The sequence below is a fragment of the Megalobrama amblycephala genome, linkage group LG18 (genome assembly GCF_018812025.1).
Source record: "Megalobrama amblycephala isolate DHTTF-2021 linkage group LG18, ASM1881202v1, whole genome shotgun sequence".
NCBI classification, from domain to species: domain Eukaryota; kingdom Metazoa; phylum Chordata; class Actinopteri; order Cypriniformes; family Xenocyprididae; genus Megalobrama; species Megalobrama amblycephala.
Window position 1 is genome coordinate 15,848,729 of NC_063061.1, and position 23,525 is coordinate 15,872,253.

Sequence of the window (23,525 nt, forward strand, 5' to 3'; positions counted from 1 at the left end):
ATTCCTAAACTTGAGCAACTTGTCTCCTCAGTCCCCAGACGTTTGCAGACTGTTATAAAAATAAGAAGGGATGCCACACAGTGGTAAACATGGCCTTGTCCCAACTTTTTTGAGATGTGTTAATGCCATGAAATTTAAAATCAACTTATTTTTCCCTTAAAATGATACATTTTCTCTCAGTTTAAATGAGAAAATCTCATTTATGTCTCATTAAAATCTCATTAAATATGTCATCTATGTTGTATTCTGAATAAAATATTGAAATTTGAAACTTCCACATCATTGCATTCTGTTTTTATTCACAATTTGTACAGTGTCCCAACTTTTTTTTGGAATCGGGTTTGTACATGAGTCATACATTAAGCACGTGTGAGTCCGTTATATTGACGCGCAAACAAATCATGTATGAGCACTCTCAACCCACTGATTGCACACTGTATTTATGCACAGACACATTTCAGTACATTCACGTTGTTTTCACACACATTCAGGATAAAGTTTGGATTTGTCCTGTGTATGTTGCTGTGTACTTTAGTATATATGCAGGTCAAGGCGGTTGGTTTAGGTTTTTCTCCATGTGGTCCTGTTCAGTATTGCAACTTGACTTGTCTAAAATGTAAACAAGCGCTTTGCTGTTGAATTCTGGTGAATTCTGAAATGTTTTTTTGCTGTGCTTTTTTTATGGGTTCTTTGGTGTACATAAATGTATGAATTATATGGACTCATATAATTTGGTTATTTGGTGTCCTTTTGGAGTCTGCAAGTGTCCTTTTTTGGAAAGACACCTAAATTTACCTTGAAAAAAGCTGAAAAATACAGTTTTGTGAGAATCACACTTCAATCTGATGGTTGTGTTAAACAAGATAAATAGTGTATGCTTAATTTCATAATATGTGTGAAAAAGCGTGCATGATTAATTGTGATTAAAAATTTTAATCTATCTATCTATATATCTATATATAAATATATATACACACACACACAGTCCTACGGTTCTCTTAAAAAAAAAGATGACTTCATAAAACTTTCAGATTAACAGTAACACAGCCAAACTGAGCTGAAAAATTAACACTGAATAAAAAGCCATTAGCACCTGTAGAGGACTATGGGACAAGAAATAACCAATTAAGAAGCCAATTAGAATTTCAAACTGAGCTGAGATACTCACAATGTGCAACTGCAGGTAGTCTCCGAGACCCTGGCTGCTCTCCACCTGCACCAGGATGGCATCACTCTGCTGGGTGCTAAAGCCCACGGCCAAACGGTCCGCCCGGGTGCTTGGCCGATCATTGGGAGCCCATGTGTACGTGATGAGTGCTCCTCCTCTTCCAAAAATATACGTGGTCCCAGCTGCCAAATGAAGAAAGACATTAAACATGAGCTAAACGTTCAAAGATGTTGCATGAATCAAAGAAAAAAAGTAAGAATGGAAGTGAGTAAAATGTGGAGCAACACAGCAGGAGGGATCCAACAATGTGAATGTGTGAGTCAAGATGGATGCTAAAGAACCATCTCACATCACACATTTGCCCTGTGCACCGCCTCATATGAGATAAAAGCGTCTCTGTCTTTAATAAGTTGCCATCTGTTCAGATGTGCCTTGAATTCTCATTTGCAACGTGTTTCCTTAGTGACCAACGTCATATTCAGGACTGCCATTGCAGACACAAACATCCTGCATTAGTTTGGAGCTGAAATGTCTACTGGCCTTAAAAAACAGGGCTCATTTCAATGCGAACTTCTCTAACTTCTTGCCCTCTTGTTGCTCTTGTTCTTCGCTGCATACTTGGGTGCTAATATTTCACCGCGATTGGACATGGCATCGAATCACAGAGGCAGTATAGAAATGAGGATCTGAAATGGAGCCAGTGCAGTGCTGCGTCAGCTTGGTAAGAAACCACCGCAGGGCGGGACGGGTGCCCGACATGCTTTAAACTGCCAAGCTATCTGCGCTGAAACAGCCCTAGAGAATGAACCTGGGCAACTGCGTTGACCGATTTGCCAGGGTAAAACGAGAGGTTGTAATGTGAGCTGCCTCACTGTTGAAGCACAATGGCACAGCAATGGACTCGCTGAATAAAGTCCAGCTATATTTAATGAACAATGCAGAGAAATACATAAAGAGACTAACAAAAACTGTTTCAGATCCTTTCTTAGATCTAATGTACATTTTCTGAGGTATTTTACTATTTAATAATACTTATACTATACTATATCTAATTTAAATTAAAATTAAAATAAATAAATAAACACAGGTGTCCTAGCTGATTAACCACAGGTAAACTTCATTGACTATGTACCTGTTCCACTTCTGGTCTGAGAACCAGTATCCAAATACTTTCCATTTTGTATGTTTTGCCCATTCCCATTCATCCCATTGGTTAGGGATTCAGACTGACACATGTTGACCAAATGAAATAGATGTTCTTGGATTCAATAAACAAAGTTTTGAATGTTGTTGTTGGTTTGTTCTGGCAGATACTGCATTGTGATGATTTGCCACATTTTTTTCCTTGTGTATATACTTTTGAGGTGTGTTGCTTTCTTTCTGGACTTCATCCTGCTGACTTAAAGGTGCCCTAGATTCAAAAATTGAATTTACCTTGGCATAGTTAAATAACGAGAGTTCAGTACATGGAAAAGACCCCATTGTTTCCTCCTTCTTATATAAATCTCATTTGTTTAAACGACCTCCGAAGAACAGGCGAATCTCAACATAACACTGACTATTACGTAACAGTCGGGGTGTACGCCCCCAATATTTGCATAATGCCAGCCCATGTTCCCAACATTATGAAAGGGATTACACAAGGGCAGCCAGTTAATGTCTAGGTAAGGTATCAGACTAGGTAAGCAAGAACAACAGTGAAAAATGGCAGATGGAGCAATAATAACTGACATAATCCATGATAGCATGATATTTTTACTGATATTTGTAAATTGTCTTTCTAAATGTTTCGTTAGCATGTTTTGCTAATGTACTGTTAAATGTGGTTAAAGTTACCATAATTTCTTACTGTATTCACGGAGACAAGAGTCGTCACTATTTTCATTTTTTAAACACTTACAGTCTGTATAATTCATAAACACAACTTCATTCTTTATAAATCTCTCCAACAGTGTAGCATTAGCCGTTAGCCACGGAGGACAGCCTCAAATTCACTCAGAATAAAACTTTAACATCCAAATAAATACTTTACTCACATAATTCGAAGCATGCATACAGCGTGCATGACGAACATCTTGTAAAGATCCATTTGAGGGTTATATTAGCTGTGTGAACTTTGTAAATGCGCTGTAATATAGTCGACAGCTCATGTGGCAGGGAGCACGCAAATTAAGGGGGCGGCGCCGAGTGTAAATCAGTGCATTGTTAATGATGCCCCAAAATAGGCAGTTAAAAAAATTTATTTAAAAAAATCTATCGAGTATTTTGAGCTGAAACTTCACAGACACATTCAGGAGACACCTTAGACTTATATTACATCTTGTGAAAAAGCATTCTTGGGCACCTTTAATGTTATTGTGTGTCTTTAATATGCATGTTGTGTTTAATGTTATTTTATGTTTGCTTATTTTGTCTAGATGCACTAAAAAAGTGCAATGTATAAGTATAAAATTGATATACTTCATATTTCAGAAACACTTTATTTTACTACATGTACTTACAATAACAGTAAATTATGCATTATTACAAGTAACTAACCCTAAATCAAACCCTAACCCTAACTGTAACTCTATAGTAAGTACATGTAGTTAATTAATAACCCATATTTCATTTTAAACTGCACTTTTTAAACCAATTAAATACATATTAAAAAATATGTTTTTTATTTTTTATTATTTTATTTTTATTTTAAGGTGTACTTGTTACAGTGTAATTATACATTTAAAAGTATTGAGTAATATTAATTAACATGTACTTACTATAGGGGTAGGATAAGGGTTTGGTTTAGGGTTAGTTGCATGTAATTATGCACAATTTACTGTTATTACTACAGTAAGTACATGGACACTGGACACTAAAGGACACTGTACAATAAATACTTTATAACAAATAAAAAAAAATAATATAAAAGTAAATTTTGGTAACTCTTGTAACATTTGTTCATTAGATAATGCATTAACTAATGTGAACTAACAAAAAGCAAAAAAAATAAAATAAATTTTTTTACAGCACTTGCAAATCTTTGTTAATGTAAGTAATAAAAAACACAATCGTTCATTACTTTTATTCATGTTAATTCACAGTGTATTGCACATAATGTTAACACACATAATTTTTTATTTAAATAATGTTTCAATATGTATCAATAATGTAAAATTGTTCATTGTTTGATTGTTTTAACTAAACACTGTAAAACAAAAAAGTGAAATTAATTAAATGAAATGAGCTAGTTTCACTCAAATAATAATGAAAGTTCATAGTACTTAATAAAAAAAAGTTGTGTGAACTCAAAAATTTATTGTAGTAAGCTGAACTTAGATTTCTAAGATTTCTAATTCCCAGCATGCTTTGCATCAGACTGTATAAGGAAAATAACTGTTGAAATTAAGTGTTATTTTGTGTTTTTGCACAATATTAACATTAGGAGACATAAGTTAGTGTTTAATGTTGTGTTATGTTGGGATTTACAGGGGCTTCTGTTATGTTAGTTTTATAGAGTTACCATTGTGGTGAAGAGTAGAGCGTGTGGTTAGGCTGAGGATGGGCTGCAAAACATTTAAGGCCGCATATACTATAGGTTGTTTGATTATATACATGCAAGTATATAATGACAGTCTCTTTGATAGATGTAATAGCATGTGTTATTTGCTATCTAACATTTAACCAAGATCTGAATGTGATGTTTATGAACTGTACAGTATGTAATAAACATTATGATGAGTGGGGCGAGGCTGATAACTGTGGGAGCGAAGACATGCCAGTGACGTGATTGTTAATGAGAGACGCCTGTGTCCCACACTGGCCTTGCTCTGCCCCACTTGTCACAAAAAAATTTAAGTTCTACTAACTTAAAAAAATGAGTTCGTTTACTTAAATGTTTTGCAGGGTAATAGGTTTCCTCAAAAGTTTTGAGTATACTGAACTTATTTACTAATATTAACCAATAAAACCTTACAGTAAAATCTTGATGATAGACTTAAATAACATTTCCCAAGCATTTTAAAAGTGCTTGTGCTATCTTTATAAGCTTGTGCTACATATTTTATCTAATGGAATGACATTCAGACACTTTTAAGAGAGGCTCAAGTGTTCATAAGGGTCACTTCACCCTGTGCTTTAAATAACATTATTTAAAAGCTCTGCTACAGTACAAAATGATGTCAGGTGCTCTCCATTTGTTACGCTCTGCATCTACTACAAGAGCAGGTATTTGGTCATCATCCGTATACTGATACTAAGGTTTTCTTGAACGCCCTCACAGCTGATTAATGGTTTGCTAAATGACTGATCTTCCACTTTTTTTTCCTCAAATCTCACCTAAACTCCAGAATGCCAAAGTGGAGCCACCTGTCATTCCTGGCACTTGTGGTCGTCTAAATGAGCAAACAGAGGAGGTGTGGGGAATGTAATTAAGTGTTCTGGCGAATGGTCCCCTAGGCGGGATGTGGGTTACAGAGTGCTGAACACCTGCTTCATGAAAGCTGCTAACTAACTTGTTGAGTTTGGGCCGCCAAGCATCACAACAACTGTTTGAACTGCTGAAATATGAGGAACGGTTATAATGAAATGCTAAAACACATGGGATCAATCAGGCTTATTCGTTTAATTGGAGCTAAAGTGTCTGTTGTCAGCAGGGTTCAAAATTAACACTCGCCAAGAGCTGAATGCAACTAAAATTCGGTATTGGCTATTAAGTCAATTAAAGCTGTTTGCCAGTAACTTAATTCAGAACTGCAACATTTTTAAATCAAATTACAATAATGATAGTCTGACCCTCACTGATGTAATTTAATTCAATTGAAAAGTTTATTTAGAATGTCTGATTTTTTTTTTTAAATCCATAACTCCATGATGTGACATATGTGGAATATTTCTCACAGTATTAGAAAGTATTAGGAACAAAACCACAATGTGTCCTGACGTTTGTGACAGGCACAGTTTCACTGAGAGACAGATACTGACTCATCTCATTTTATTCTGTGAACAAACAAACAAACAAAAAAAAAAACAGCTCAATAATTCCAGCGTCAAAGCAATTTAAATATATTTTTTAATAAAAATGATGCAAAATGCAGTTTCATGGCTGTTAAGGAGTATTTAAGGCTGGGAGTTTTCTCAATATACTCACCACTGGCAGTTGGGTTGTCAGCCTATTTCACTTCATAAACCATATAGTGATCTAGATAACCCATGTGACTGCGGTAGCCCAAGGACATTTGTTTTATGGGACTCTTAGCCTGGTTCTTCACAGCAGAGGTGAAACTTAACCACTGCTATCATGATGCAATCAGAAAGTATATAAAGTCTCCAAAACAGAATTGATTTCCTCACTCAGAAGGAATAAGAATTTATCGGCCTGGTTATTTTCTAAATGTTGGAACGTGATTCCACTCTATATCATTTTAAGGCTGTACTAAACGAATCAATATCACTTCACATAGGCCTGTGATAATGTTGTCTGCCTATACATGGCTTACATGGGTTATGACCTATACTCATTTATCTGCCCTTGAAAATTATGACATATAACCATTTGTATCATTTTCTATAGGTGAAAGAAATTATCCTTTTTTTTGAAAATACATGAAAAGAGGATGCAGGTATGGTACATTTAAGCCATTACTGTGCTCTCAAAATATCTGTATTATTCTGCAATTGCTCTTTGTCATGCTTTAATGTAGTGGAACAAGCGAGGGCTGGTGCATTAAGTTCCTGATAGGTTAAGCATTTGTAAACAGTGTTTAATTCAATAAACACACTGAATGAACTGTCCACACACTGTCTTTGGGGGAAAAAAAGGTCTTGGAGGCAAAAATTCAATTTTCCTGCTTCAGTTACTTCCTGCAATTCAACAAAAAAGACTTGGCCTGTGTATTGAGCAAGATAAAACCAGCTCCTGAGCCTTGTGCAATTTAAAACTACCAATCACAAAACAACTTTTATAATCCTTACTGTATGAAACAGGAATTTTGGGCAGGATATATTGAAGGGCTTGTGCCTTTTTTAGGCTGTAGTTCTCACAGGCATGGATCATGGTTTGTTTGCAAGTGTTTTGAAGGCATATGTAGTATTTGTTAAATATAAATACATAAAAATATGTTATATAAAATACAATAACCATCTAATACACACACACACACATGTTCACTTAGCTATCTGAAAGGACACTGCATACACTTCTATTGTTTTTATAGAAGCTAGATATAAATACTATAACCTAACCCACATCCTAACACTAACAAACACAGAAAAACTATCTGTATTTTTATTTACTTTATTTTTTTTCTGTTTTTACAAATGAGGATGTCTTTAGATTAGAATAGTATAATGATTTTTTTTCTCGATTCTGAAGAAGGATCTGATAAAATGTTATTTGCTTCAGTCTATTTAAAAATGAAATATGTGAATCAAAGTAAGTAAATATGTATGGGAATACATTAAAAACAAATTACATCAATTTGAGGTAATGTGCCTGGCCTACTTAAATAAAAATCATTATAGTGATGACTGAACATCACTTGTCACTGGAAAAGATGAACATTACTGATATGTCAAAGATTATTTGAAAGTTTTTACATACAAATATCAATTTGAAGGAATAATGTTTTGTACAAATCAGTTGAATGAATCATTTAATGACTCACTCATAAAGGCCATCGCTTGATTAATTCTAAATGCAACCACTGTTTCTGAATCAATGAATGATTCAATGACTCAGAGACAGTCACTTTTCTATGGAAGCTTGTTTCCAACATAAAATAAAAAATAATAATGTAACTGACTTTTTATCTCACAATTCTGACTTTTTTTTTTGCATTTGCAAATTCATATCTCACAATTCTGACTTTTTTCTCAGAATTGCGAGATATAAAGCCAGAATTGAGTTATAAAGTCAGAATTGCGTGATATAAAGTCAGAATTGTGCGTTATAAAGTCAGAATTGCATGATATAAAGTCAGAATTGCGAGTTATAAAGTCTGAATTGCATGATATAAAGTCAGAATTGCTAGTTATAAAGTCTGAATTGCATGATATAAAGTCAGAATTGCGAGTTATAAAGTCAGAATTGCATGGTAAATAGTCAGAATTGCTAGTTATAAAGTCTGAATTGCATGATATAAAGTCAGAATTGCTAGTTATAAAGTCCGAATTGCATGATATAAAGTCAGAATTGCGAGTTATAAAGTCAGAATTGCATGGTAAATAGTCAGAATTGCTAGTTATAAAGTCCGAATTGCATGATATAAAGTCAGAATTGCGAGTTATAAAGTCCGAATTGCATGATATAAAGTCAGAATTGCGTGTTATAAAGTCCGAATTGCATGATAAATAGTCCGAATTGCGAGTTATAAAGTCCGAATTGCATGATAAATAGTCCGAATTGCGAGTTATAAAGTCAGAATTGCATGATATAAAGTCAGAATTGCGAGTTATAAAGTCAGAATTGCGAGTTATAAAGTCCGAATTGCATGATATAAAGTCAGAATTGCGAGTTATAAAGTCCGAATTGCATGATATAAAGTCAGAATTGCGTGTTATAAAGTCCGAATTGCATGATAAATAGTCCGAATTGCGAGTTATAAAGTCCGAATTGCATGATAAATAGTCAGAATTGCGAGTTATAAAGTCAGAATTGCATGATATAAAGTCAGAATTGCGAGTTATAAAGTCAGAATTGCGAGTTATAAAGTCCGAATTGCATGATATAAAGTCAGAATTGCGAGTTATAAAGTCCGAATTGCATGATATAAAGTCAGAATTGCGAGTTATAAAGTCCGAATTGCATGATATAAAGTCAGAATTGCGAGTTATAAAGTCCGAATTGCATGATAAATAGTCAGAATTGCGAGTTATAAAGTCCGAATTGCATGATAAATAGTCAGAATTGCGAGTTATAAAGTCCGAATTGCATGATATAAAGTCAGAATTGCGAGTTATAAAGTCAGAATTGCATGATAGATAGTCAGAATTGCGAGTTACAAAGTCCGAATTGCATGATAAATAGTCCGAATTGCGAGTTATAAAGTCAGAATTGCATGATATAAAGTCCGAATTGCGAGTTATAAAGTCCGAATTGCATGATAAATAGTCAGAATTGCGAGTTATAAAGTCCGAATTGCATGATATAAAGTCAGAATTGCTAGTTATAAAGTCCGAATTGCATGATATAAAGTCAGAATTGCGAGTTATAAAGTCAGAATTGCATGGTAAATAGTCAGAATTGCTAGTTATAAAGTCCGAATTGCATGATATAAAGTCAGAATTGCGAGTTATAAAGTCCGAATTGCATGATATAAAGTCAGAATTGTGAGTTATAAATTCCGAATTGCATGATAAATAGTCAGAATTGCGAGTTATAAAGTCCGAATTGCATGATATAAAGTCAGAATTGCGAGTTATAAAGTCCGAATTGCATGATATAAAGTCAGAATTGCGAGTTATAAAGTCCGAATTGCATGATATAAAGTCAGAATTGCGAGTTATAAAGTCAGAATTGCATGATAAATAGTCAGAATTGCGAGTTATAAAGTCCGAATTGCATGATATAAAGTCAGAATTGCTAGTTATAAAGTCCGAATTGCATGATATAAAGTCAGAATTGCGAGTTATAAAGTCCGAATTGCATGATATAAAGTCAGAATTGCGAGTTATAAAGTCCGAATTGCATGATATAATGTCAGAATTGTGAGATAAAATGTCACAATTACTTTTTTTATTTATTTTATTTAGTGGCGGAAAGCTTTTCACCACCTACTAGTGACACAGTGTAATATTTATATTCTCAGATTAATAAACATCCCACCCAGTTTTCTTATGGTAATATCACAACTGTAAACCCTGTGGGATAAAGAGCAAACACATAATAGCAAAAATAAATCAATGAAACACTTTTGGCTACATCACCTCCCCAATGAACAGTTGAGCAAAAATGATTTTTTCTCACTCTTTTCATGCAGCTTCGAAAATGTTTTACATGTTTCTTCTTTTCAACAAGGCAAACAATAAGGCACTGGGATTGGATTTCACTGAAGGCTCCTGTGAGATGATGTGATTAGATAAGCTGTGTGTACGGAGGCTAAAGGGAAGTGAGTTAGGAGCAGTGTAGTTATTTGCTGTGTGTTCCCAGATGCCCACCTAAAGAGATATCAGAATCATGTCCACTGGTTCATGTGTGTACAGGCTCAGACCTTCTGTACATTAGATTCCTCACAGTTCTGGGAATCAAAGTTAGCAGTCTATACAAAAAGTGGCCAGGAGATGAAGAACACTACACAACACTCCAGAGATATTTTTTGCAAGATTTCACATTTCTTGAATTAATTATTCCAAGTTATCAAGTGATTCTGCAGTAATGTGTTAATGAGCATTACTGCAGCAAGGGTATAGCACAGAATAATAATGAAAGAAATAGCTCATTTTCCATTGTCTATATGTGCTAGTAGAGGTATACATTCTTCAAATTAATGATTTTATTTCACCACATTTGTGTAGTCATAAAGTTAAAGGGTTAGTTCACCCAAAAATGAAATTTCTGTCATTAAGTACTCACCCTCATGTCGTTCCACACATCCTTTGTTTGTCTTCGGAACACAAATTAAGATATTTTTGATGAAATCCGAGGGTATCTGATCTACATAGGCAGCAATAACATTGCACCTTTTGAGGTCCAGAAAAGTACATCAGTACATCTTAATTTGTGTTCCGAATACAAACGAAGGTCTTACAGGTTTGGAATGAGGGTGAGTAATTAATGACAGAATGTCCATTTTTGAGTGACTAACCCTTTAAGATATGTGCTGTACTAATAGACAAGGTAAGATGCCATAGTAAATTTAACATGAGATATTGAATTTAAAACTTTTAAAATCTTTTTTTCTTTTGCACCAAAAGTCATTTGAAAAGGCAACATTGAATATGAATAGTTGGGGTTTTACCCTTTCAGAATCTACAATATTAATACTAAAAAAGAGGGATCGTACAAATTGCATTTTGTTTTTATTTAGTACTCCCATAAAAAAAAAAAAAAAAGAGAAGTCTGCATTTGACATAACAGAAGTTTACATATATAATATAATGAATTTATACAAAAGACCTAGTTCAAAAGTTTTCATGTGCTTGATTGTTAATACTGTCATACCTGAATGATAAAAAGCATCTGGAGCACCAATCAATGTTTGTACCTTTTGTAAAAGTTGTGTTTGAGTCCTTTGGATCTCAATATCATAGTTACTGTAGGAAAGGGTTAGTAAAAGATTTTTTCTGAAGAACAGTAGGCAGTTTAACTATCACAAAACATACAAACAGTCATTGATCATCCAAGTAAGTAAGTAAGTGGTTCATTTGTTTAAATTCAGCTATTATTTTGTCATGTGGATATGTAAACATCTGTTATCTAAAACAGCATATTCAGAGCAGTATTACATTAAAATGTAATTACATCTTATTGTTTGTAATTAACATTCTGCAGATTCTGCAAGGTGTATGTAAATGATACATAAAGGCTAGTTTGAAAACAACAAGAGTAAAATATGCTGATAAAATGATTTAGGGCATACCTGAGCTACACTGATACACTTTATTAGGTACACGGAACAACTGCTCATTAACGCAAATATTTAATCAGTCAATCACATGGAATCAACTCAATGCATTCAGACATGTATAAATGAGCATCAGAATGGGGAAGAAAGGTAATTTAAATGACTTTCAATGTGGTTTTTGGTGCCAGACGTGTTGGTCTGAGTATTTCAGAAACTGCTGATCTACTGGGATTTTCACACACAACCATCTCTGGGGTTTACAGAGAATGGTCCGAAAAAGAGAAAATATCCAGTGGCAACAGCAGTTCTGTGGGTGAAAACGCCTTGTTGATGTCAGAGGTCAGAGGTGAATGGCCAGACTGGTTAGAGCTGATAGAAAGTCAACAGTAACTCAAATAACCACTCATTACAACAGAAGTATGCAGAAGAGCTTCTCTGAACTCACAACACATCACCTTGAAGCAAATGGGCTACAGCAGCAGAAGACCACAGCAGGTGCCACTCCTGTCATCAAAAAACAGGAAACTGAGGCTACAATTCACACGGCTCAACAAAATTGGACAACAGAAGACTAGAAAAACCAGGTCTGGATTTCTGCTGTAACATTCACATGGTAAGAATTTGGCATAAACTACAAGAAAGAATGGATCAATCCTGCCTTGTATCCACGGTTCAGGCTGCTGCTGCTGGTGGTGTGGGGATATTTTCCTGCCACACTTTGTGCCACTTAGTACCAACTGAGCAGCATTTATATTCCACAGCCTACCTGAGTATTGTTGCCGATCATGTCCATCCCTTTATGACCACAGCGTACAGTGAGTTGCACTATTACCCACAACTGACTTGCACTAGAGCAAGGCACCTAAAGGTGATGGTACACGGGGCAACTTTTTGAGCAATGTTGCTGGGCAATGTTGCCGTCAACGGGCAAACCTGATGAGACACATGGCAACTAATTAGGGCAACGGACAGTTGGCAGCAACTAATCAGAGTGGAGCAAATCTATTGCCAGCCCAATAAATACTTTATTATAAACACTTGTTAGGCACTTTATTTCAACTTTTCAAATATTTTCTTCATTTTAATTAAAAATAAATGCTTTTCCGATCTGATTTTTGATAGGAAAAGGGAGAAGAGCGAGTTCGGCAAAAGGCAGATTCGAACCCGCGTCGATCACGTCAAAAGCTACATTCATGTACATACGCCCTACAGCCTATGCTATTACCAGTGTTGGGTAAGTTACTCAAAAAAAGTAATCCACTACAAATTACAAATTACTACATTAAAATTGTAATTTGATTACATTACTGATTACTTCATGTAAAAAGTAATCAGATTACTAATTGCTTTACATTCAAGTTACTTTGAAACCTACAAAAATACGCAACAAACTGAAACTCATAGTTCTTTCTGTAATTTAATATTGACTGAAAAATATTACAGAAGTATGAAAACAGCAACTTGACTTAAAAATATTCGTTAATCATCTATAGGTAGCTTATTCATTCAAATGCAATCAACAGTCGCCTGAGGGCGCTCAACGACCATGTCATCTGTGAGCGTGAGATTCTAACATAATAAAAATAACTTATAAATATATGAAATATAAACTAATAAATATATGAAATATTGTACACTTGTTAATGTTTATTTTTGTTTGCAGTTTTTTTTAATAGTGTTTAATGATTATGAGCACATATTAAGCATGACAAACCATTCAATCGATTAAACTACAAAGCTGGCAGGTATGGTATGTATGATTACAAAATAAAGTCATTAAGATTATAATTATTATTTTATAAAATAACATGTAGGATAAAAGTAGGCCTAGTTTTATCATGTGTTGAGCCGTTTCTGTGACAGCTCCAGCTCTCCGACGCACAGTTATAGTCTACATCAGCCTCCGAGTTTACTCACTTTATTTCGTTCACTCTTTGCAGATATAGTGCACTCAGATGACATACACTATATAGGGATTAGTGAATCGGAGAACGAGTGAGCGGTTTCGGACACAGCTTAAACATTCCTTGCTGTGTGTAGCATGTACAGGTCCTTCTCAAAAAATTAGCATATTGTGATAAAAGTTCATTACATTAGTTCCATAATGTAATGATAAAAAATAAACTTTCATATATTTTAGATTCATTGCACACCAACTGAAATATTTCAGGTCTTTTATTGTTTTAATACTGATGATTTTGGCATACAGCTCATGAAAACCCAAAATTCCAAAACCAAATCTCAAAAAATTAGCATATTTCATCCGACCAATAAAAGAAAAGTGTTTTTAATACAAAAAAAGTCAACCTTCAAATAATTATGTTCAGTTATGCACTCAATACTTGGTCGGGAATCCTTTTGCAGAAATGACTGCTTCAATGCGGCGTGGCATGGAGGCAATCAGCCTGTGGCACTGCTGAGGTATTATGGAGGCCCAGGATGCTTCGATAGCGGCCTTAAGCTCATCCAGAGTGTTGGGTCTTGCGTCTCTCAACTTTCTCTTCACAATATCCCACAGATTCTCTATGGGGTTCAGGTCAGGAGAGTTGGCAGGCCAATTGAGCACAGTAATACCATGGTCAGTAAACCATTTACCAGTGGTTTTGGCACTGTGAGCAGGTGCCAGGTCGTGCTGAAAAACGAAATCTTCATCTCCATAAAGCTTTTCAGCAGATGGAAGCATGAAGTGCTCCAAAATCTCCTGATAGCTAGCTGCATTGACCCTGCCCTTGATAAAACACAGTGGACCAACACCAGCAGCTGACATGGCACCCCAGACCATCACTGACTGTGGGTACTTGACACTGGACTTCAGGCATTTTGGCATTTCCTTCTCCCCAGTCTTCCTCCAGACTCTGGCACCTTGATTTCCGAATGACATGCAAAACTGAGCAACAGTCCAGTGCTGCTTCTCTGTAGCCCAGGTCAGGCGCTTCTGCCGCTGTTTCTGGTTCAAAAGTGGCTTGACCTGGGGAATGCGGCACCTGTAGCCCATTTCCTGCACACGCCTATGCACGGTGGCTCTGGATGTTTCTACTCCAAACTCAGTCCACTGCTTCCGCAGGTCCCCCAAGGTCTGGAATCGGTCCTTCTCCACAATCTTCCTCAGGGTCCGGTCACCTCTTCTCGTTGTGCAGCGTTTTTTGCCACACTTTTTCCTTCCCACAGACTTCCCACTGAGGTGCCTTGATACAGCACTCTGGGAACAGCCTATTCGTTCAGAAATTTCTTTCTGTGTCTTACCCTCTCGCTTGAGGGTGTCAATGATGGCCTTCTGGACAGCAGTCAGGTCGGCAGTCTTACCCATGATTGCGGTTTTGAGTAATGAACCAGGCTGGGAGTTTTTAAAAGCCTCAGGAATCTTTTGCAGGTGTTTAGAGTTAATTAGTTGATTCAGATGATTAGGTTAATTTTTTATTTTTTAGGTTAAACCTTTTCATGATATGCTAATTTTTTTGAGATAGGAATTTTGGGTTTTCATGAGCTGTATGCCAAAATCATCAGTATTAAAACAATAAAAGACCTGAAATATTTCAGTTGGTGTGCAATGAATCTAAAATATATGAAAGTTTAATTTTTATCATTACATTATGGAAAATAATGAACTTTTATCACAATATGCTAATTTTTTGAGAAGGAGCTGTATGTGTGTGGTAGCTTAACTGTGTTTATGTTTGTATGTAACTGCATTAAAGACAGGAAAAAATTGCTGAAAACATTTATAATAACATTTGAAAACAGTATTGTTCAGAAGTTACCTTCTCTCCCGATCCTGAACAAAACGCCTAAAAATCCAATCTAGCTTGTTTAGGAGGTTGGACCGTGCTCGTCTTGGGAGCGGGTATCCTCCTCCACTCGTTCTCCCGTGATTCATAATGACGCATCTGCGCCAAACGTGATTTCTTTAGAAATGCACTTTACTTTTTTTTTTTTTTTCTTGTAACGCAAGTAACGTAATTTTATTGACATCAGTAACTGTAATCAAATTACATAAATTTAAAATGTAATGCGTTACATTACTGCGTTATCAGGAAAAGTAATTAGACTACAGTTACTATGTAACGCGTTATACCCAACTCTGGCTATTACAGACGTTAAATGGGCCCTGTCTTTTTAGTATTTAACTGAAAACATTCGATGGCTTAATTACAGTTTACACGCATTACATTGGACAGTTGTTGGTATTTTAAGCATTATATGAGGTAAATTCCCTGTTTTGGGTTGACGCATGTCAACTTACTAGCGTAAAAAGATATAAGTTCACACCCCTTTTCTCCGCTCCACTGCCGCTGAGAGGCCGCCATCTTGTTTGAATTTTTTTCTGAAATCTCCGAACCAATCACGTGATCGGCTGCTAACATTCTGATTGGAGGATCTCAAAAAATTGCCCACGACCGATCTAACGTATCCAGATATATCTTTGTTGCTCATTCTCATTGGGAAAGTGCCCAACATTATATATTATATATCCCGGCAACATTGCTCAAAAAGTTGCCCCGTGTATCATCACCTTAAGCCTCAATCGCTCCCCGGGGGTCACTGTAAAAATGGCTGCCCACTGCTCCGGGTGTGTGTTCAATGGATGAACACTAGGATGGGTGAAATGCAGAGCACAAATTCCGAGTATGGGACACCATACTTGGCCACACGTCATATCACTGTCACTGTCATCTTCTGATGGCTACTTCCATGTCACAAAGCTCAAATCATCCCAAACTGTTTTTTTGAACATGACAGTGGGTTCTCTATACTCAATTGGCCACCAGATCTCAATCCAATAGAGCACCTTAGGGATGTGGTGGAACAGGAGATTCACATCATGGATGCGCAGCCGACAAATCTGCAGCAACTGCGTGATGCCACCATGTCAATATGGACCAAAATCTCTGAGGAATGTTTGCAGCTCCTTGTTGAATCTAAGCCATGAAGAATTAAAGCAGCTTTGAAGGCAAAAGGGGGTCCAATCAGTACTAGCAAGGTGTACCTAATAAAGTGACCAGTTAGTGTATATTCCACTATCGAAAAAAAACTACATAATTTTTAAAGGTTTTATTTTATTTATTGCCATACTTTATCATGGCCTGCAAATCACAATTTTAAATTATTTTATTTCCCTGATGTTCCCAGGTTTTCCATTACCATGTCCGGGAAAAGTCCCAGTGCTGATCAACTGGTGAAATATTAGCATTCCTGGAAGGCCTCTCAGCCAATCAGATTTGAGGACCAGAACTAACAACAGTCAGATTTGTTCTTTAAATCCGATTAACAATTAAAATTGTTAATATTTACTGTATATCAATATTTTATTTAATAAAGGAACTTTTTAATAGCATGTTATTTTTTATACAGTATAAAACGCTTCTAAAATAGAATGAAAAGTAATTATGGGAAAAATAAAGAAAAGCCTAGAAGATAAATTAATCTTTCCTTGCTGGATGTGGACTGTATGCCAAAATCAAACCAGCTGCCACTTTTGGGACAACTAGAACATTTTTGTTAGATCCACCCCAAGCAATTTTTTTTCTATGGATTTGGTTCAAATGCTTTACATTTTTTTTTCTTTCACTGGGTGTTTAGCTGCAATATTATTGCCAGAATGATATATTTTTGGCCAAAGACTGTTTTGAATACTTACTTGATGAACCAAAAAATACATCAGAATTGAACCTCTGTAACTGATGTATGATATAACTTCAATTTTTAAATCATGCATAGCATAATTAGCCCAGACTCTATAGCATTCATTTCCTATCTCATAACACAAATGTAAAATCAAGTCTGTTCAAATATACAGAATGTAGTATGAAACACATACTCATCTTTAGTGTTTGCAGAGTGATTAACCTTTCGGATAAGTTTGCCTGTCAGGTCTGGGTACTGGGCTCGTCAAGGTAAATGTGAACACATCATTTGTGGTTCATTAAATCTACACATTGAGCCAAACCCGCTGTAGATGCTTCTGACAAATCAAATACCTTGCAACACTCCTACAGAAACCAAGTTAAAGTCTCTCTAGTTTGAATGGCGCAGAGAAATATACAAAAGTAGATTACAGTAAATCAGATTTAACTTCCCGTTGGCGTGAATATTTCAACAAACTCATTTGCGCGATAACAATACTATAAAATGCTACAAAAAACTGAGCAGACATGTTACATCTAGCAGTACAATGCAAAATCTGCAAAGAAGAAACTGACGCAGTCTACTTAGCATTCTTTGCAGCCACTCACATGTTTGCAACACAATATTTGCTTCTCTCCCACAAAACCATTCCACGGGTGCCAGGGTGTATTAACCTCCTACATTACGCAGGATAAACCACACCGGATTTACACTTATTTTCCCACAGTGTGGAAGTAGACTTTGAGACTTGATAAGCAAGCTCTGCAGGCTAAGAACATCCTGCACATTTCAAACAGGAGCCGCAAATATAACATGCTGGAGAGAAATTAAAATAAGTCTAGGGATATGAGAACAACCAAATAGGATCTAAATACTAAATAAGTCCTGTTAGCACTATTGTGGGGTCTGTTAATAGCGACAATGCTATTCACAGTATAAAAAAGCAATCTGAAAAAGCTTGGTATATGCGAGATTTAATTGAAACCACAGGACCTGGAATACATTTTTTATGGGTTGTTTTCCAAAGCTGCAAATGAAATTCATTTCATGGTGTGGACCAATAATAACACTCTGGGCTCTCAGCCATAACCATAAATAAGCTACACGACATTTGAAAGAATAAATATGAAAATATTAACTTTTTTTTTTCTTAGGGCATTTTCTGATGTCTAATCACAAAGGAAGCAAACAAATTAGCAAACCTTACTTTCACCTGAACATTGATGTTTTATCAGAGAACTTTTCTAGATTACCATATTACCTTGGTTAATCAAATCTAAATGACTTTTTAAGTTGACAGTGTGAAAGGAAATCAAATGAAGGCTCAAACCCCGCAGTCAGGCTAACAGCCTAGCGCTGAAATATTAGCAATTTCATATAATTGCAGAAACCTGGCAGAGAATTACTCGCAGCATGAGATGCTTCGGCGAGGGACTGGACTTCCCTCTGAGGGGAGTTTATGAAGTTGCAGGTGTCCAGTTTGCCTCAATTTGGTTTTTGAAACTATTTAAAAATGTTGAATGTAAAGGAGAGTAAAAGACATCTCAGTTGTCTTTCCATATAGGAGCAGTATGCAGTTTTTTGATGATACAACATTCAAATTTCAGGTTTAAAGAGGTCCTATAATGCCCCTTTTACAAGATGTTATATACAGTCCCTACAGTATTTGTGTGTGAGCAAAAAAACATAGTTTTGGTGTGTGTCCCTTTAAATGCAAATGAGCTGCTGCTCTCCAGAAGTGGGCGGAGCATTAACAGCTCACGCTTCGGTTGCTCAACAAGAAAGCTGGAGAATCTCACACAGCCAAAATGACGATTATCAGTAACGGTGTTCAGCCTTACATTGTTCAAACCAGAGTCGGACACTGATGGAGAGACTCAGGAAGACGTTACAACTTGTAGAATGTATTTGGACGTTTCTGAACGGTTAGTGGATGTATTTATGTAGTTGCTGTGCTGATTCAACTCGTCGACTAGCATGTACCATCATGCTAATCTTTTATGCAAATCCAGCATTGAATTGACCCTCGTTTGTGAAGCAGTCCGGCGTAAAATAGCCGCATGGTAACAACACTTTACTACAACAACTATTTCTCTTCTCTAAAGCATCTCAACATGGCCTCACCCCCTTTCTCAGAGGCAGGGTTTAGTAAATATTAGGGTTAGTGACGTTTGTTTGAATATCCCGACCAGCAACACTGGCTAGTGTGAGATGGGGGCGCGACTATCTATTTCTATCTCTATTTGAGCTAAACTTGCTTTAAAGTCATTATTTCATTTCATTACGCTTGTAGTATCGATACAACACACTTTATATTTAGACTGGGAAACATTGTGAAGACAAAAGCTTAAGGAAACCTTAAGGAAAAACTGTGTGTATTCTTTATGCGGTGATACCAAATTTATAGTGTTCACTCATTATTTTTGTATTGGAGGCAATGTGACACCTTTAAGCTTCACTTTAGATAATAAGGTTTTTTTATAAACTTGTCTAGCTCATTGATGCTTTGCAAAAGGAACACGGCAAGTGCGGCAGCTGTCAACTCTGTCACTTGTATTTAGCTGCAAGTTCAGATGGGGATATCTGCCTCACATTAAGTTACAAAAATAAAAATGTTTTGCTATGGAATCAAGGAAACACTTGCTAAAAAGAGAAAAGAGAGGTCAGATTAAACTTTATAACTTGCATCTCAACGAGGAATGAGTAAGTGCTACTGTAAACAGTTGAGGCTTCTGATATACTGCTTTGCTGCAGAACTGAAACTATATAACTTATTAAACTTCTAGATCCAGGGTGGCCTATTTTTTTTGGCAGCTTCGATAAACAAATCAGTGCATTCCCACCAGGGCTCTGTGCGTGCTCCAGAACCCCCAACCCTCAATTCACAGCACAGTCACAAACCTCTCTGAACTCCATATGCAATGAAAGCAGAGGCAGAATGCACATACTCTATTAAAAATACTGGGAAGGGGAGCTGAATATTTAATGGTTAGATTATAAACACCTTTTTAAAAATAATAATAATAATAAATAAAAACATATCACATATTAGGGCTGCACAACGATTAATCGTGATTAATCGTTTGCAAAATAAAAGTCTGTGTTACGTAATATATGTGTGTATATTAATTATGTATATATAAATACATGCACATACATGTATATATTTAAGAAAAAAATTATTTTCATATATAAAATATTTATATTTATATGTAATCTAAAATATATATAAATATGTATATTTATTTATACATGTATATATTTTTTTAATTTATACATGTATGTGCATGTATTTATATATACATAATTATTATACACAGAACACACACATATATTACGTAAACACAGACTTTTATTTTGCAAACGATTAATCGCGATTAATGGTTGTGCAGCCCTATCACATATGGTTAGAAAAAAAGGTGAAAATGAGGCCTGCATTGCCAGCAAGACAATTAACACTTTCAATGCCCAGAAAGCTACTAAAGACGTATTTAAAACAGTTCATGTGACTACAGTGGTTCAACCTTAATGGTGCCCTCGAATGAAAAATTGAATTTATCTTGGCATAGTTAAATAACAAGAGTTCAGTACATGGAAATGACATACAGTGAGTCTCAAACTCCATTGTTTCCTCCTTCTTATGTAAATCTCATTTGTTTAAAAGACCTCCGAAGAACAGGCGAATCTCAACATAACACCGACTGTTACGTAACAGTCGGGGTGTACGCCCCCAATATTTGCATATGCCAGCCCATGTTCCCAACATTATGAAAGGCATTAGACAAGGGCAGCCAGTATTAACGTCTGGATGTGCACAACCAAATCATCAGACTAGGTAAGCAAGAACAATAGCGAAAAATGGCAGATGGAGCAATAATAACTGACATGATCCATGATAACATGATATTTTTAGTGATATTTGTAAACTGTCTTTCTAAATGTTTCGTTAACATGTTGCTAATGTACTGTTAAATGTGGTTAAAGTTACCATCGGTTATTACTGTATTCACGGAGACAAGAGAGCCGTCGCTATTTTAATTTTTAAACACTTGCAGTCTGTCTGCATAAACACAACTTCATTCTTTATAAATCTCTCCAACAGTGTAGCATTAGCCGTTAGCCACGGAGCACAGGACAAGCACGGACCTCAAACTCATTCAAAATCAGAAGTAAACAATATAACAGTATACAATACTCACATAATCCGACGCATGCATGCCGCATGCATGACGAACACTTTGTAAAGATCCATTTTGAGGGTTATATTAGCTGTGTAAACTTTGTTAAGGCACTGTTTAAGGCAAGCGCGAGCTCTGTGGGTGGAGAGCACGGGATTTAAAGGGGCCGCAGCATAAAATCGGCGCGTTTATAATGATGCCCCAAAATAGGCAGTTAAAAAAATTAATAAAAAACAATCTATGGGGTATTTTGAGCTGAAACTTCACAGACACATTCAGGGGACACCTTAGACTTATATTACATCTTTTAAAAACATAATCTAGGGCACCTTTAATGTTATGAATAAATAAATTAATTAATTAAATAATAATAATAAAATTAAAAAAAAAGTTATTTTGTTTTTTTGGCGAACAAAAAGTATTCTCATCTCTTCATAACATTAAGGTTGAACCACTGTAGTCACATGAACTGTTTTAAATACGTCTTTAGTAGCTTTCTGGACAGTGAAAGTGTTTATTGTTTTGCTGTCAATGCAGGCCTCACTGAGCCATCGGATTTTATCAAAAATATCTTAATTTGTGTTCCGAAGATGAACGAAGGTCTTACAGGTGTGGAACGACATGAAGGTGAGTAATTAATGACAGAATTTTCATTTTTGGGTGAACTAACCCTTTAAGTGCACTAATCGACTAGTCATTTGGTGGTGAATGACTACTCAACTACTGCAATTGATGCTATCTTTAGCATATGTTAGCATATGTTAGTGGCATTCTACATGTTGACATTTTCTTCACAAACCTAAAAAAATAAATAAGAAGAGTTGTGGAGGAAGAGCATATGTTGTACGACGAGCATAACGTTAACGCTCAAGGCCCTTAAAAAATCTCATTTAGCCATCAGTTAGCAATGCTTTCCAGCTTAAATGGGTTGTGAATCCAAAGTGATTTCTGCAATAAAATACACTAACAATATACACCATCTCACATCTGATGCACTTTACAAGACACAACATCAGAAATCTCCATAATGTGGCTCTATGTAGGGCACGATGGCACACGAGAAATATCTATTACATTCAGCACATATTCTTTTGAAGCACATTCTGTATCTGACTAATAGTTTACCTTTATTTCTATGAAATGGGTATAAGTGGGATCTAGCTATTGAATATAAACTACTTTATATATCATATAGTCTCAATATCCTCGATAACACAAAACAAAGTACAGCTAATAGTGTTTGGAAATATCTGAAAAGAACAAAGAACTGACAAACTGTTTTGTGGAGGTAAAAGCTTATTTGGATTAATGAAAGGTTCTTTAGAGAGATACTATATTAGAGATGAGACAGTTGCAGGCAGAGAAACCCAATTCAGAGAACATTTAAAGAGCTCTACAGATGTCAGCTCAATAATGCTCCGGCCTCTCCAAAAGACTCACTGGCAGACAACCCTGAAATGTCCTCTAATCAGCCCTGACACCCATTTAAAGGCCAGAAGAAGAGAGAGTTGGTGAATAGAGGAAAGATATAAGATAGCAGAGCTTAATACATCATAATGTAATGTAAAATACTTGGTAGGAATCATTTCAGAATATGTCAAAGATATTAAATGTAACATTGATATCACATTTAATCTGTCCTGTTGTTATTTAATTAAGCAGGTCTTTGTCATGTAACAGAATAAAGCAGCGCTCACATACACTGATGTTAAACCCTGTTACAGCTCCAGGAGCTCATATTATTTGCTATTGAGCATTTTGTTTCATGCTCTATATAATTATTTATGCTATCTGAGCAGAGACTATGCCTCAAGCTAAAGTGAATATATTAACACTTACATATTTCATACAGTTTGAGAGCATGTATAATGACGACTTCAACAAATGTGAATATCAAATTAATGTTGCAGGCCCTAAAATAAACATTATTTATGTTTTTACCTGTTCTCGTTTGATAATTATTTTTATTACATATTTTACTCCTTATAATTATATGACTCATATCTGCCTTAAACT

The 23,525-nt window shown here is 35.7% G+C and overlaps 1 protein-coding gene across 11 annotated transcripts in view; it reads right to left on the reverse strand.

Moving 5' to 3' along the window:
* Positions 1 to 23,525, reverse strand: part of nrxn2a (neurexin 2a) — a 516,409-nt gene that overhangs the window by 62,424 nt on the left and 430,460 nt on the right. For all 11 annotated transcript variants that reach the window (XM_048167611.1, XM_048167610.1, XM_048167609.1 and 8 more), the window contains one exon: positions 1,169 to 1,350. In XM_048167611.1, coding sequence (XP_048023568.1) covers positions 1,169 to 1,350 — 182 coding nt within the window. The remainder of the gene's footprint in view (positions 1 to 1,168; positions 1,351 to 23,525) is intronic.